Source organism: Elaeis guineensis, chromosome 13 (genome assembly GCF_000442705.2).
Source record: "Elaeis guineensis isolate ETL-2024a chromosome 13, EG11, whole genome shotgun sequence".
In the NCBI taxonomy this organism is placed as follows: Eukaryota; Viridiplantae; Streptophyta; class Magnoliopsida; order Arecales; family Arecaceae; genus Elaeis; species Elaeis guineensis.
Genome location: NC_026005.2, coordinates 63,731,100 through 63,748,048, shown reverse-complemented (window position 1 = coordinate 63,748,048; position 16,949 = coordinate 63,731,100). Strand labels below are relative to the sequence as shown.

The window sequence follows — 16,949 nt, the reverse complement described above, 5'->3', positions numbered from 1 at the left end:
CGCCATCAGAACAATATCATGCCAATCCTTTGGTTGCATGTTAGTCTTCCAAAAAATCATTTTAATTAAATTCTCGAGCAATGGTTAGCCAAGAACATTTTTTTTCTCCCAAAATGTTGACCAAATCAAATTCATGCATGACTTACAATACCAAGGTCTTCTCAAATTCATCAACAGCCATTCATATCAAATCCAATGGCTGTGATGGCCCAACAGGATCCGAAATTCCAGTGAGCCTAAGCATTCTTAATGCATTTAAAACCCACACTGATCTCTCCCAAGGAGCAGCTCATCCCCACTTCCCTGTGGGAGGCCTTTCTAAGTTGCCCCCTCTCTCTCTCTCTGTCTAACTGCGCAAGCGAGAGAACTCCGCCAGAAACCACTTCCATAGCCGTTCTCTATATTTTGGGGTGGGGGGCCAACTTCCTGGATCCCTCCTCACCGTTTTCCTCTCTCCCGCGGTTAAGTTTCCCGGGGATTTAGACCGCAGAAATGGGCTCTCCTTGCCTCCACTCCAAACAAACACACTTGAACCTCTCTGTTTAGATTCCAAGAACTCAACACCAAACTACTCTAATGGGGGATTCCGATTGCTCCGTTTCTCTCTCCAACCTCATCTGCCAAGAGGATGGAACGAGTCTTCTCCTTGGCGATGATGATGATGATGAGGAAAGGAGTGATGTGGTAACGGTTTATGATGATGGCTGTATTCTCTCGGAAACAGAGGATGACGACCACATTGAGATGCTGGTCTCCAAAGAAAGTGGCTGCTTTGATAGCAGAATCCATCCTGAATCCTATGAAGATTGGCTGAAATGCGCTCGCTCTGATGCCATCCGATGGATTCTTAAAGTTGGTATCCATCTGTTTGAAGTTATTCATTCCTTTTATCTAGCATCTCTTATGTTCTAATTTGCATCAGTTTCTTGTTGTTTTGTGCTTGGTAGCAGACTAAGGCTTTTCTTGTTGTTTTGTGCTTTGTCGCAGACTAAGGCTTACTTTGGCTTCTGCTCCAAGACAGCCTACATGGCTGTGACTTATCTCGATCGGTTTCTTATGCACCGAACCATTGATGATGTAATGATTTGTTTCTGATTATTTGTGTTGTTACATGCTTTAGTTCTATTTATTGAATGATTTTGATGTAATTTGATCAGAAGCGAAAGATTTGGGCAGTTCAATTACTGTCAGTGGCTTGTTTGTCATTGGCAGCGAAGTTGGAGGAACGCAAGGTGCCGGCGTTGTCGGAGTTCCGGTTAGATGAATGTGATTTTAATAGCAATGCGATACTAAGGATGGAGTTTCTTGTGCTGAATACATTGGAATGGAGGTTGTGTTCGGTGTCTCCGTTTGCATATTTAAGTTATTTCGCATCCAAGATACAAGAACACAAATCGAATAATTTGATGGCAAAAGCCACTGGATTTATTTTTGCAGCCATTAGAGGTTGGTTCATAATCAAATTATTAAATGCATGTTTATCGGGCTGTTCTATTTGAGTTTATGGGCCAAAAACTAATATCTTCTCTCTTTTTTGTTTTCAACGGGCACAGTGATAAATTTAGTGGATTATCGTCCTTCAGTCGTAGCGGCTGCAGCAATGCTCGCCGCATTTGATGAAAGATTAACTCAAAACTTAGTGGAGTTTCAGATGAGAACAATCTCCTTATGTGGATCATTGGAAACTGTGAGTTAGTTTTGACTTCTGATTGAAATTTATATTGATTTGATCTCTCCATAAGGGCAGTAGAAAAAGGAAGTGATGAGTAAATGCATTATTATTATCCTATGTCAGGACCATGTGTTATCCTGCTATAGACTGATGATTCAGGAGTCCCACAAGAAGGTGATGAAACCATCAAAGAATTTAATTTCATCGGATCTATCGGCGGCCAATTGTGTGAGCATCAACAGCTCTGTTGATGCAAATGCCACCACCTCTTTCACAGCAAGAAGCAGTAAGAGAAGAAGGATAGAATCGCTGGATGCCGAGTAGAAATCAAATGGACGCAGAGATGGAGTTCTGAGACCCAGGCACTGATTTTTTTTTGTTTAGCTGTCAACGGGGCATGATTTGATTCTCTAATTAAGATAGATTTGTAATTGGTTGATGACTTAGCTGGAAAAAGGTTTGGTTTTGAGTTCTTGAGAACATCTTTCCTACACTTGGTAGTGTAAAAAGAAGGGAAAGTGCAGGAAAAGGAAGGCAAAAGTTACCGCTCAAAGTGGAAAAAAAAAAAAAGGGTTCTGACTGAAGTTTTAAAAAAGTTAGGTGGAGATCAACCCCAACAGGCTGTAGAGGAGTGATTTTGGTGAATAATGTTGCAAGTAGTCCTATTGGTTCATAGCCCTTGTCATTCATTCATGAATACTTACAATACTCATTGTAATTCCTTCTTTGTATTTGTTTCTTCCTAATGTGTGATGTGGTGAGACCCATGGGGCCAGTAGAGAGAGTCTTGTAAACTGTAGTCCATAAAGTCCCATTGCCATCCACTGTGGGTGGAGGGGTTTGGGACACTTTCATGAGTCTCTGAAAGGAGTTCAGAGCAATGACAGATGCACTGGGGTTGCATGCTGGCCAGCTGAAAGTTTGTAAAGGTGGGTGAAACTGTGATTGGATTTGGTTGATTTTTGGGGATGAGATGGTACTGCCTTTATTGTGTTGCTTTGTGTTGTGCCATCAAATCAGAACCAAGCTTTGCCTTTGGAATCCAAATAACTGTTCAGGAATGTGGATTGAAGTATTTGTCTCTTTTATGTTGCACGGCATCCCTTGTGATGTTTCAGCAAAAGATAATCTTTATGGAGATCAAATCTCTTTTTAGCTCCCACAAATGGTAAAAGAAAGATGGTGAAAGCCATACAAAGATTCTGACAAAAAAAAAAAAAAAAGAAAAAAAGAAAAAACATACAAAGTCTACCGGAAAAAAAAAGAAAGCTATACAAAAAGGACTCAACTTTATAGAATTACGAGATATGGATACCTCTCTCCAAAGCTAAAAAAAAGTCCACTTGTACCACCTTTCAAAACATTGGACATATTATCCATATGATGATTGCACAATTCCATGGAGCTTCAACTTTTGGTTACCAGTTTACATCTTTTTTATAAATAGTCCATGTAAGGTTGGTTCATCTAACCTGGGGATGGCAGGGTTTAACCTATTAAACTTGATTTAACTCATTGCTGGTTGAGTTGGATTCCCAATCTATATCCGGTTCAAAGACCGATTGCCAATTCCAACTTAACCATCTCAGGCTTCACTTTGGTTACATCATATGAATGTATTGGATGATCAGTGATTAAGAAAGGCTAAAGGTCGACTTCTCAGTTTCTCTCACCTTCTGCCAAGTTTCTTTTGTTTTTTATAAGGTCTGTTGACTGGTATAGCATGTGGGTGAGCTGTTTTTTAACTTACTTCAATAAGGAAACCGACCCTATGTGAGTCTTCCATCCTTCAAAGTTGGTGTGGGACCTTGTCCTTCACCACTGTCTGATCTTTGATCAGATGGCTGCGGATGAGATGGACTTGTTTAATCCCAATGACATCCCTCTTCTTCATGCAGTCATACAGTGGAGTACCACCTTGGTGGTGAGTGGTACCTCTCTTGCTGGTTGACTGGCTCTGGCACAGCAACAGGGGAAAAAGATAACAGAGGTGTTTGCCCTGTGGCAGCTGAAATTTATACATGAAGCTTGTGGCTCTAAACAAAAGCTTACTTCTAATGGTGGCCTGCCCATCACTGCAGACCAACAATCTCTAACAAGTCCGATGGAAAAAGTTTTAGAATGCCTCACTTTGACTTGGTCAACCAAACACTTTTAGGCCTGTGATGAGTGAAGAACCGTTATTATATAATAATAATTCAGCAAAGCTGGAGATGCTATTACATCATTGCAAAGCTTGTTTGTGAGCTTGCTGGTGTAGGGGTTCTGAGTGCATTGTTTGGTGGTATTGTCACCATGATGGTGTCTATGTATCATGTACATATAGGTCTTATGTTATAGCTTGAAATGAATTGCACAGTTTACCATAACATTTGGCTCATGTTCTTAAACCTAACATAGCATCAGAGCCAATGGTCATGGTCCAGTCATTCTTTAACTCCTTATCTTTACTCATTTTTTGACTCATTTATGACTTCACGTGAATGGTCCAGGTCGCACGTGAGGAGGATTGTTGAGATCTGATGTACATTGTTGACCTTTTTCCTAACAGCTAAGATTTTGGGGTCTAATAATTAGTTATCAAAGACCAGCAATCCAAGCATGTAAAGCGCGCAGTACAAAATCTTTGGTGTATTTTGCCTGTGCTAGTCTTTGGATTAGATGTAGATGGAAGAATACTTGTCAATTTTATTTATTTTTTTAGCAACCGTCATTATAAGGCTTGCAGTTCTAAGGTTTTTTTCTTTAATTTCCACAATAGTGTATCATTAAAGAGCATATCTTAAAGTAGTTTATGCAGATAAATCAAGTGCAGTGTTAGCTTCCCAACTTTCTATAAATTGAGTCCTTTCATGAACTAGCATTTCATCTCTTGCCTCTCTTGAAGCCCTCCAAAGTATATCAGAGACAGCTTTAATACCTGGGTTGTCAAGGATTAGCTTGGATGGTATAGTAGTGTCATAGATGTTCATCTTTAAACAGGGTAAAATCAAAAAAAAAATAATCTCACATATTGAATGCGTGATAATCTAAAATCTTATCCAAAAAAACTAACTAGAAGATATTATTTGAATTTTTTAGTCTTGTAAAAATATCTAAGATCTACTTAATATATAGCCGATGTGAGCCTGAACAAATGTCTGCACAGGTCGTCGCATACTCTCGTATGTTTATGTCTATCCAAATACATTCAAATCTAATCACAAGCATGATCGATCCATGTTTAGCCCTATAAGTGGAGAAGCTATTAGAAAAAATCTATACGACAAGCAATTTCTATGTCTAACTCGGTCCCGCACCCAAATCTCAGTTTCACAATGCCTGAACTAAGATTGCCAAGCCTAATCTCATCTATTTGCGCTCTGATTGTTATTGATTCAATTTTACCAAACATTTATATCAAACATTATGTTAGCATTGCCATTTCTTTTCGACTATGATCGGAATCAATCCTGGCGCTTCTTGTCTCTGACATTTCATACCAGCTCTTCTTGTTCTGGTGCCACTTCTTGCTCAGGCCTTCTTACATTGCTCATGGTCATTATACAGAGTCACCTACACTATTCGAACTGTTTCATTAGCATTCCGTCCTCATAGGTGCAAACATATATTTAGCTTATTGGTTTCAGCTTCAGGATCATGATTCCCAGTTTGCTCTTTGCTAAGGAATTAGATTACTCTTTTCCAAGAACTAAGGTTCTGATCAGGGTAGGACGAGAAGATTTATCATTATTCATTTGCATAATCTAATAACATAAGTTATACTGAACTAGCACCTTGGTGCCATGTAAAGGATTTTTTCCTCTCTCTCTCTCTCTCTCTCTCTGTGCATGCACGTGCATGTGCATGCCTGCACATGTGTTTGAGCCGAGACGTGTGTGACATATGAATTTGCAGAAAAAAAATCCCATATGCATAACTATGATTTTGTTGAGACTTTTAATATTTCTAACATAGAGCAATTTTCTTTTATCAGACCACTCATAAGTCTCGGTCTTCCAATTAGACTCCACATAATGAAGGAATTAAATATAAAAGAAAGGCTATGCACCAAGAAAAAAAAGGCCAATACCTAATCAAGAGGGGTCAGATGAAAATATTTCAACCAAAGAAAAATCTCACCTCCAGCTAATGAAGAAACAAAAAACTCTTTCGTGGACAATTTACAGGCGAATTCCAGTAACATACTCAGGTAGTCCAATAAGAAGAGCTTCTTTCACTAAAATAATAGAGATGATGAGTATATAGAAAACAAAAAGCCTATTCTTTTTTTTTTTTTTCCATGATGTACATGGTAATTAAAAGGTAGAACACTTTGCAAGAACTAGGAGAAATAGGGAAAGATTTAACATGTTAATAGACTGGATCATATAGACCCTTTCTATTTAGCATTTCAAGTTCTCACTTACGGATCTCTATGCTCCAACTCGAGGGGGAGTAATGGAATCCTAAAGATTCTTCAAACTTTGCATTGATAGAATTCTAAAAATTCTTCAAACCTTGTACATTTACCTGCATAATTACCATGATTATTTGGTCGATTTGAACAGCCCAGTCATAAATTGATTTATAGGATCTAATAAGAATCCTAAAGCTTGTTCAAACTTCTCACAATTATCAGCACACTTTTCACATTTACTTGGTTAACTTGGGCAGGTTTGTCATGAACGGATTTACAGGATCTAATATAATTTGAAATATTGATTTATAAGATTTGTGTACATCCTGAATTAATTTTATAAACATACTAAATTTGTACAAATGATGTGTATATATATACCTCATTGCTATGCTCAATAAAATTAGGTTATTCTAATCTTGCTTATGATACAACAAATTAGTTAACTTTCTGCACGACTTCTATGTCTACTCTAGTATACTCAATCCTCAATCTGCTACAACAAATCTGCCTTGATGTAAAGCACAAATTAAGTCAATGTGTGCCAAAGATATGGTAACACCAAATAAAACATGCTGAATGGCACATCATGCAAATCAGAATTCTCACTCTTATTGATTCATCTCTCAGCTATAACCCTGAAGCGTAAGAACATATAAAAGCATAAAAGTTGAAGTGGTGTGAGCACAAGTAAATTATTATACAAAGAAAAACAGAGGAAGGGAAGTGAGAAAGCACAATAATTGATAGGAGATCAATTAACAGGATTCTGAGAAAGCACAATAATTGATAGGAGATCAATTGACAGGATTCTGTCATTGGTTCCTTTTCAAGCAGATACACAATTGGAGAGCAAATCAAAAAAACACATGGAGGAAAAATGCGGCCTTTTTACAAGTTCAAAATTCATCGCTTAACAATAGAAAAGAATGGATCTTTTAAGGAAATTTTAGCCTTCTTTTCTGAATGGCTGCTTAATAACCTAAGATTGTCAGCTCTCTAGGCCCAAGTCCAGTACAAAATGAGTTCAGATGATATGGTATTTCATAAAAGATCGTTAAGACAAGCTCAAAATTATGAGCAGATTATTTTCTTTGTTTGTCATGGCCTTTCGACATGACTTGCTTCTTTAATCATCTCTAGTACCCCAGTCATCTAGAAGCCCATAGAGCTAGTTATCTGAAAAGGCCTTGAAAACATGAAAACACCTTTGCAGGCACTGGTTTTTTGTCAATGTCAATCTTTCACTTGGATCCCACAGGAATCATTTTGATGGCAGCAGCAATAGGCATACCAACAAAACCAATGAACACAGTAAAAAGCCACTGCTTGAATGTAAGTGGAGTTGTGCTGGCAAAATCCCCAAGGAATTGAACGATAACAAATTGGAAGATAATGGTGCTAGTAATGACAGCCACAAACACATAGTTCTCCAACATGCCATGAAACACATCTATTTTCTCCATATCTCTAGAGCTAATCTCATTGAAAACCTGCACAAGAAGCTCAAGAAATCAGTGTAATTTAAGTGTCTTTTTTTAATCCATCAAGAACCACTTGCCAGCCATTACTAACTAAATGCATGCACTAAAAATAATAATATAAATATATTCTTTGAGTAAATGGGGAACATTTAAGATGATGCACATATAGTATCTTCCAGTCAGGGCAACAACTCAGCTATTCTCATGTCCATCTACACCATGTTCAAGTTTCAAGTGATGTAATTACTATGAGGTATATATTTAGGGCAAAAGCTAAAAGCATAGTTTATCAAATAGCTGTTAAGATTCATAATCTAGTCTAAGGTGAATAACGCCTCAAATTTGTGTTTATTTGGTTTAAACACTGTTAATGGAACTTTGATAAGAGAAAATAAATTCTATTTTGTATTTCATGAGTAAGGTTCTAGGCATATGGATCATATATTTTGCTAACTATTCAAGATAATTTGGCCAAAACTCATAGACCTAAAACCAAAAAGGCAAGAAAGTTCCAAGAAAAGCCACAGGTGTCATGATTTACCTGACAAAAGACAAAGGAATTGAAAATAAGCGTATTAAGAGTAAGATCAGAATCAGGGCCTTCAAGATGAAATAGCCCTTTGCCTTCTGCCTGGAGATACCATATTACAATAAATTGATAGAGGGCTTGTCCCAGGATATTTCTCCACATTATGTTGCTGATAAAATTTCCATTCCTTCCTACAGGAGCTCTTTTCATCAAGCCTTCGTTAGGTGGCTCAGTTGCTAATGCAAGAGCTCCAAGTGTATCCATAATCATGTTGACCCAAAGAAGTTGAACAGCGGTTAAAGGAGCATTTCCTATGATGAGATATAGCAAGATCAAAATAACTATGAGGATTAATTAAAAGCATGTGAATATTCAATCACATTTTAAAGATGCATTATCTACCTGTTAAGCAGGCTGAGGAGAAATTAACAATGAGAGCAACCACATTAACAGTCAACTGGAACTGCACAAACTTTTGAATATTTATGTACACAGAACGTCCCCATCTTGCCACAGTTACAATGGTTGAAAAGTTGTCATCAAGAATAATGACATCAGCACTCTCTTTTGCCACCTGCATATGAGAATACAATTGAAAACATATGGATGATGAGGTTCAGTAGAATCCTCCTAAACTAGTGCGCTAAAAGATGTGAGAATTAGTTGCATAAATGAGAATTTTGCTTCATTTTTAGTAAAGCTAATTACTGAGAAATTTGAACCACCGTAAAGTGAATTTTATACATGAAACATAGAAAATATTCATTATTCATGAGGAACATATTCAAAGCATCAGCAGTATCATGCCCTACTTCAAGCCATGGTTTGAAAATGACAAGTGCTAAAATAATTGAAGGACACTTAAGGATGCAAAAGTGAGCTCCTAGCATTTAACAGATACAAGGTATAAGTGATTCAAAGCAGACAATTACAATAATAGCTGAATAACTGGAGCATTTTCACTCTTCTGGCTTTAACATATAAGGAAGCTTCCATGCAAGATATATAACAGAAAAACCAAAAAGGGAGGTAAAATACCTCAGTTCCTGCAATACCCATAGCAAGTCCAATATCTGCCTCATGAAGTGCTGGAGCATCATTTGTTCCATCACCAGTCACAGCAACAACTTCATTGAACATGGTGCGCAAGTGTTTTACCAAGGTATGTTTGTCTAATGGTGAAGATCTAGCCATTACCTGGTAAATTCAAATATTAGCAAGTTGATGAGGACTAATTAACTAATCAAAAGTATAGTATATAGAAAATTATGGGAATAAAATAAATGGAACCTGAAGTTTTGGAATTAAATCATTCATTTCCTCTAGACTCTTATTTCTGAACTCTGGACCTTCAATAGCTATTCCATCATCAGTAAGAATACCACATTCCCAAGCAATCGCCTTTGCTGTGTTTATGTTATCTCCGGTAACCATTCTCACAGTTATTCCAGCAGACCTACAGATTGCAACTGACTCCTTCACACCTGGACGGACAGGATCTTTAATACCCACAATACCAATACAAGTATATCCTTCAACTGGAATTCGATCCTCAGCTGAGAAATTACTTGCAATTTCCATATAGGCAAGGCACAAGGTACGAAGAGCTTCATTGGCAAAGCTTTCAATTGTATTATTGAGATGACGGACAGCTGCTTCATCAAGGGGAACAGCATTACCTGCAGGATCTAAGACCTTATCACAGGCTGCCAATATAATTTCTGAAGCACCTTTAGAATGGGCACGGAGTTCTCCTTCAGGAAGTTGGATGACCACCCCCATTCTCTTCTTTGTGGAATTGAAAGGTTCCACTTTTACCAGTTTAGATTCTTGACGCGCTGCCTGAAAATCTCCACCTAGTGATAAGGCAAACTCCAACAAAGCAGTTTCGGTTGGTGTTCCAAGAATTTCGAGCTTCCCATCTCTGTTGATCACAACTTCTCCACTGGTGTTATTGAAAATAGACTGCAGAAGAATTTTCACTACAATGTCGGGAAGTTGGGAGCCCATACTACTCGCCATCTCAGGATTGCGTACTTCCTTAACATCTCCACAAATACAAGCCTTCACGACAGTCATGTGATTGGTTGTCAGTGTACCTGTCTTATCACTGCAGATGGATGTTGCTGAGCCCATAGTTTCACAAGCAGCAAGATGACGTACCAGCGCTTTATCATTCATCATCTTCTTCATGGCAAAAGCAAGGCTCAAGGTCACAGCTAATGGCAGCCCTTCAGGAACTGCAACAACAACTATTGTCACAGCAATGGCAAAAAACTCCAACAACTCCAATGCATCATCTCCTGACCAGCTCAAGTATGAACCATCTACAATTTTGTGTCTAATTAGGCCTTCTGCAAGCACTGCAAATGTCACAACTGCAAAGAAAAGACCAATTTTCCCAATGATGGTTGCCACCCCATTCAGTTTGACCTGCAATGGAGTTTCATCATCTCCTCCTTCACTGAGCGTGGCCATCAGCTTACCCCATTGGGTTCTCATACCAACATTTGTTACCAACATTATACAAGATCCATCTTGGACCTTAGTTCCGGACAGAAGAAAAGGATTTTCATTGTTTACAATGACAGGTTCGCTCTCTCCTGTTAAACTGGATTCATCGATCAATACAGAGAATCCGGAGACAAACAACCCATCAGCAGGGACTTGATCTCCAATTGATAGATGCACAATGTCACCTGGAAGAAGATCATATATTGACATCTTCTGTCTGAATCCATCCCGTGTAACTTGTATGGATATCTTCTTCTTCTCCTTATCCAAATCCTTGAACTGTAAAGATTGCCGGTAATCACTTGTTGCAGTGACAAAGACAACTAGAAGAATGCTTGAAACAATACCAAGGCCATCATGTGCACCTTTTGGCCATCCTTCTGTGGAAATGCCAACAATTAGAGATACAAAGGCACACACAGCAAGAATAATAAGAGTCATGTCCTGAAGTGCTTCCCATACAAATACCCAAAAACTTCGAACGGGGATTTCAGTAAATTTATTTATTCCATAAATCTCTTGCCTGCATTTCAACCTATCCTCGGAAGCAACAAGTCCGTTAGTTGTTGATGTACAAAGCTTATTTGCAATACCATCTATACCGCCATGCACTTTTAACTTCTTCACATCATGGCCTTCAACAATGGAACCCAATTCATCAGCACAAATTTGAAAGCCTGCCGCCTTGACTTCTTCAGGTACAGTATACTCGCTATGTAATGTGATACCTAAACACATTTCAATGCCAAACTTACAGAGACTTTTATATGAAACTAAGGAAATATGACACATTCTTCAACTTGAAGACTAGAACTTGACAGAAATTACAGTTTTACCATGTATAAACTGAAGTGCAGCTTTTGAAACCAAAACAGCAACCCGCAACTTCTCCTGAAAAACACCATATGTCTATGTCAGTATATGCAAAAGGTAAGAAAGACCACTAATTCATACAATAACAAGTGTGCTAGGCTGCTAGAGATCTACTGGGAAAATAGCATCATAGTAATTGTTCAAGATAGATCCCTTGTTAATATTGACAGTGAATGGTGCAGGACTAAAGCATATGGTCTGCTAATTAGGGCTAATGATGCTACAATTTTTGAATAAAGATGGATGATGGGAACTAGGGTTTGAGTTTTACTGAATTTTTACGTCTAAAGTTGAAATCAGGGTGTTTGAGGGCTGGGGAAAACAAATTAAATATATTTGGCATCATATCAAGACTTCAAAGGGTTGAAAATATAGTAAATGTTTAACAAAAAGAATGGTTTAAGGGATTGAGAGTTTAACCAGAAATTTTAAGTATCAGAATGATTACCAAGGTAAAAGATGATGGTGGAGTCACTACAACCAAAGAGTCATCACTAAGGATTCGAAGAAGTCCACTTTCAGCCATGAAGCCATACCATAAGAAGTAAAATTGTGAATCATTTTAGTCTTACACAACTTATATAAAAACTCTAAATTATACCAAAATGCTTCTTCTATTATGGTTGATTCTAGGATTTGTTTTTATTGCAATGATAAAACTTCTTTTATCAGCAAGAGTATGCATGCTGGCCCTTTTTCCATTCACAGTATCAGATGAATGAACAAAAGGAATGTTGGAATCCTTTCTAGTTCAGCTTTCACATTGGGAATTTCATTAACCTTCAAACACTTGACAGTAGCATGACAAATCAACATTCCAAATTATACCACACCTCTTGAGTTCATTGTCATCCTCCCATGACATAAAGATGGCAAATTTGTTGCTCTTTTGTGAATTACATGATCTCTGAAGAGACCAGGTGACAATATACTCCTTACATCACTATAATGATGTAAAAGGTCCTAAGCTCAACAAGCAATTTTAACTTGAACATGTACAACAACTTGATCTATAGGTGCTTGCATGCTTCTTCTCCTTGTTCTGAATAATTCATCCCATCTAAGTAGTAAAGCTCTCATGTTGCTAATTTCTTGTTCAAGCTGATGGAACATTTCAACGTGTTGATCACTAAGTTTATTATTGTTGTTCCTATCACTTCCTGTCGCCATGACCAAAGCCCAAACCTAAGCTTTTAAATCAAAACTAAAGCAGGCATAGAGCATTTATGTGCAATTAAAGTGTAATATGTTTAATTATTTGGCTAAGATGAAGGCCAAGGGAAGGTTCCACAGAGTCTATAATTTGGATGCTAAAAATTTGCAGATTTCTGATTGCTGGAGGAGTACAGTACTAATGACCATGAAAGCTGCTGTCAGAAATTTGGAAATATGTCATAGAAAACCTTGCAACACAATGGCATAGTTAGAAAGATGTGCTACATCATAATGAAGAGTTAAAAGCACTATATTAATAGACAAGTTGCCCATGTCAATTTGAAGAGAGGAATTCCATACCTCTTGCTATTTAATTAACAGGTTTTGATCAAATTCTCCAGAAACATTCCTAAAGGATGAGTTTTGACTTTTATGACAAAGTATCATCGAGATGAGAAATATATATGTGGGCTCCTGAAAATAAGAACATTGCTGCGAGAATTTTTCCTTCTTGATAAGCACAGTTTTGAAAAACTCAAAGAAGTCCAATGAAAACCACATGATGAACTATCAAGTGCACTTTAGTATCTTCACCAGTGGTGCATAAAAATGACTGGCCAGGAATACAGGAAGAAGAAATAAAGCACATGATGTTGGTGAACCAACACTGAAAATATATAGCTTGAGGAACTATTTGTTGAAGAATACTCACTTATAGATCAGTCAAGGATATCTTGGAGACAATTTAAGCTTTTTGAAGCTACTTTCCTATTAAATAAGCAGGTCACAGATGCATCTGAACTACAAAGACTCAAGTAGGCCAGGCTGATGAACAAGAAAAATATTACCAAAAAAAGAACACATGAAAGAAGGAGATGGAAACCAACAAGGGAATCACAAAATATAAGCTGCAGGTTAAATAGGTGGATGGTAAGAAAATACTTACTAGAAGGTAACTTAAATTGTTGAATGAACAAAAGAGGTTGCTGCAAAGTAATAGAACGACTTTAATTTCTGACCTATAATAAAATGTCAACTTGTTGAGTACAATCAAGCTTGACCAAAGCACGCATGGCAAACTTGAACAATTGTGCGAAGTTTGCAGGAAAATATATGATGAACCATCCAAAAGTTTTCGCATCGTAGGCATCCTAATTATCTGAAAGTCAAAAGCAACTGCATATAATTTTCATGGTAAGGTAGATTATGTACAAACCTACAGCAAACTCTGAGAAAATGGTCCGATAGTTTTGACTTCATGCTGTTGGTACAAAGAACTTTGTTGGTCATTATAATACATTAGTTAAATTTCTCAATGGATTTCATTGGTCACTTATTTATAAGGCACTTAGAGCTTGAGTTGTTCAATATGAACAATGTAAAATCCATTGGATATCATCTTATTTATCATTGCAAGTCCCTTTTTCTTTTCCTTTATGAGTGGTAGAACCCCCACCACTCTAAGAACAATACAACCCACTGCATTGCATCTAACATGGGAACCAACTCAGGATGTAAGCCTTTGAACCTCTGGAAACTGACTGTCAGGTCAGTGTTAAATAAACTAATTCAAGTAAAGGAAAAGGCGATCCCCGAAATCATAAGCTGTGGCGATTGCAACACTGGAAATACTGCATGTGTTGGTTTTATTAGTAGATTTATCACCAATTTGATAAGGAACAGTTGACAACAATAAGATTTTCTTTTTTTCATATCTAAGAGAGCCTTTTAGGTGTCCTTGTAATCAAACTGGTAATACGCATAGATATATATATGGCTGAAGACATTAAGTGGGAAACATTTACTTTGGTTTTTCAACTACTTCTGCAGGATAGATCTGTCTTGGGAGTGCAATTGCAAACTGTCAAGAATTTGTGGAGGAGAACTTTAACTTGGTCTGATATGAGAATAATATTTCATCACAATAATCAAAGCATTCCCTTGTGCAACAGTTCACATTTTCATCTGTTGATTGCAACACCTTAATATAGAAAGTAGCATACACACATGGAGGGAGAGGCATAATTGGGAATGCAAGGCCTTAGAATTGCACAATACAAGTAGGATGAGAGAGAGAAGAAAACTAGGGAAGAGATAGAATGCAAGGTAAAATGAGTTAGGAAGAAAGAAAGAAAGGCAACATTTGGTAGAAGGGATAACTTTTGGAGGGATATCCCTTCTAATATTAAAGGGATAGGCTATTCCTTGGGATAGCTATTCTATGCTTTTGGTTGAAGAGATAACTGGTAAGTGAGTGCATCAGTTTTCATGATGATATAGATTTATGAAAGGACAAAATTGCCCTATCCCTTTTTTGGTATGTTTAAAGAGAAGATAGGGGCAACATTATAATTCGAGAGGATAAGTTTCTCCTATCCCATGGGATAATTCTATTCCGCCAATTTGGCAAGATAGAATTATCTGAATAAGTCCAGTTTTGGGGACTTATCCAAATAAGGCTATTTATTGCTGTTTTGGGGCATTTGGAAAAATAACACCCACCCACCCCCCAAAATTTTGTGGGATGCCTCCCACCACACCCCACCCAAAAAAAAAAAATCCCTCTACCACACTTTATTTTTCAAATATTTCTTGCATTGTATTTTCAATCTTTCAGCATCCTCTGGAGAAATCATTGAAAGAGGAAATTTCAGGTGTCATTTTATACATGAGAGGGTGACTATCCCCATGCCATATCTAATCAGCTTAAGAGAAGATGATAAAATGGTGCTACATAATTTAACAGGCACCCATGATTTTCTCTCTATCTTGATGTGATTGTAGCTTTAATTTCATCTGCTTGTTTATTAGTTTCCATCACTTACCACAATTTCCTCCCACTGTTTCATTTTTAATTCTACCAATTGCATGCTTTGCAGACTGAATGGAAACTGTAGATAGCAAAGCTCAATTTCCAATCATGAATGAATTGTTAAGAAAATATTTCATATAAATTCAAAGAAAATTAATTGTAAGTCAAAGATCAGAACCCAAGAGATAATGTTAATCAGCCTGCAGATCAGTGCCTAAGCCGAGACAAGATGATCACCACCATCTCATACAACTCCCAACCTTCCAATATGAGAGTGGACTCCAATCTGCCAATTTGTTTTCATTGTCTCGATGCATCCACGCAACAATTTACGCATAAATGGGATCGAGTTCCAAACCAATATCCAACAAAATCTAGCAAATGAAGTACTAAAAAATTCATGGCAAATTCACCAACCTACCCATCCAACACCAGACAAATTCAGCACAGGGGACAGGCAGGATTCAAACCTTGTTGGTTTTCTTCATGGCGGCCGCCTCGTAGCGCTTGGAGAGGTTGGCGGTGAAGCGGAACCGGCGCTTCGGGTTCTTGACGACGCCGCAGAGATTCCGCCATCGCTCGAGGGTCTCGGCCGACGAGTTCTTGGACTTCACCCCACCAAAATTCTGGTTCAGATAGCTCTCCATTTCTGCTCTACCTTCCCAAAATCCAATCTTTCTTCCACCCTTCCACCTCCCGGGCCTTGTTAGGCTCTTGTAGACGGTTTGGACGAGCTCTTTCTCTCTCTTTTCACAAGGGGTTCCAAGAAAGATGGACAAAGCGCGTGGAACGGCAGCAAAATGGCTTCTTGGCAGAAGCTTCCATGTGGATGCTGTCGAAGCGACGTCCCCACGGCTTATAGTTATTCCTCGAAGTTGTGGTTGGATTGACGAGTTGGTGGGAAGGGGAAAATGAGAAGCCTCATGGCATGTGGTTGGGAAGAGGGGAGAAAAAGAGGAAACTTTGGAACAGGGGAGAGCAGAGAGTGGGGGGGGGGGGGGAGAGAGATAGAGAGAGGAGGAAGGAGGAGATGGGATCCGAAATAAGTTGGAAGGAAGCGTCAGTGGCAATATGTCCTTGGATTTTGGAAACAGACCGGGAAATGGGGGTCAAAACTGACAGTCAAAAAGAAAATGGCAAAAAAAAAGGAAAAAAGAATAAGACATGCGCAGTTTTGAGCTTAATGATGGTGTATGTAAACTTGCTTTGTCTTTGCCAATTGTCCCTTAATTGTGTGGAAGTATGTGGCTTGCTTCCTTTTATGTTTCTTTTGCCCCTTTAGTGTATCTTTTTTATACCATGACCATGTCATGTAGGCCTATGCATGGGAGTAGGGTTGGTTTCCTTGTTTGAGCAAGATATTTTATATTGGTTAAGTCAAAGACATTAGTTCACAATGTCTTTTATATCAACCAATTGGGATATATCCAAGTGCACCTATCTAATTAAAAGATTAGGAATTTTGGATTCGATTCTTGAATGATGTATCTCCAAAATAATAGATCTAAATA

The 16,949-nt window shown here is 38.0% G+C and overlaps 2 protein-coding genes across 5 annotated transcripts in view; one reads left to right on the top strand and one right to left on the bottom strand.

The window, feature by feature from the left end:
* Positions 1–309: 309 nt before the first annotated feature.
* Positions 310–2,669, top strand: LOC105060722 (cyclin-D5-3). Its single transcript, XM_010944531.4, has 5 exons — positions 310–852; positions 988–1,077; positions 1,158–1,446; positions 1,554–1,687; positions 1,796–2,669. The coding sequence occupies exons 1-5, from the start codon at positions 577–579 to the stop codon at positions 1,994–1,996; spliced, it is 990 nt and encodes a 329-aa protein (XP_010942833.1). The 5' UTR covers positions 310–576; the 3' UTR covers positions 1,997–2,669.
* Positions 2,670–6,941: 4,272 nt separating this feature from the next.
* Positions 6,942–16,949, bottom strand: part of LOC105060696 (calcium-transporting ATPase 10, plasma membrane-type) — a 37,920-nt gene continuing 27,912 nt past the window's right edge. For 3 of the 4 annotated variants that reach the window (XM_010944499.4, XM_029260611.2, XM_073247286.1), the window contains exons 5-10: positions 11,435–11,489; positions 9,375–11,326; positions 9,123–9,281; positions 8,487–8,658; positions 8,097–8,395; positions 6,942–7,564 (exon numbers count right to left, since the gene is read on the bottom strand). In XM_010944499.4, coding sequence (XP_010942801.1) covers positions 7,316–7,564; positions 8,097–8,395; positions 8,487–8,658; positions 9,123–9,281; positions 9,375–11,326; positions 11,435–11,489 — 2,886 coding nt within the window. In that variant the 3' untranslated portion in view covers positions 6,942–7,315. Of the gene's footprint in view, positions 7,565–8,096; positions 8,396–8,486; positions 8,659–9,122; positions 9,282–9,374; positions 11,327–11,434; positions 11,490–15,908; positions 16,475–16,949 lie in introns of those variants that run through there. The other variant, XM_010944503.4, reaches the window with a different exon arrangement.

Bases quoted from the DNA above. Each gene is read 5' to 3' on its own strand.
- LOC105060722 (XM_010944531.4), top strand. From the start codon at position 577: ATGGGGGATTCCGATTGCTCCGTTTCTCTCTCCAACCTCATCTGCCAA. The intron at 1,078-1,157 runs GTAATGATTTGT...TAATTTGATCAG, and splicing joins TGCACCGAACCATTGATGAT to AAGCGAAAGATTTGGGCAGT. The intron at 1,688-1,795 runs GTGAGTTAGTTT...ATCCTATGTCAG, and splicing joins TATGTGGATCATTGGAAACT to GACCATGTGTTATCCTGCTA.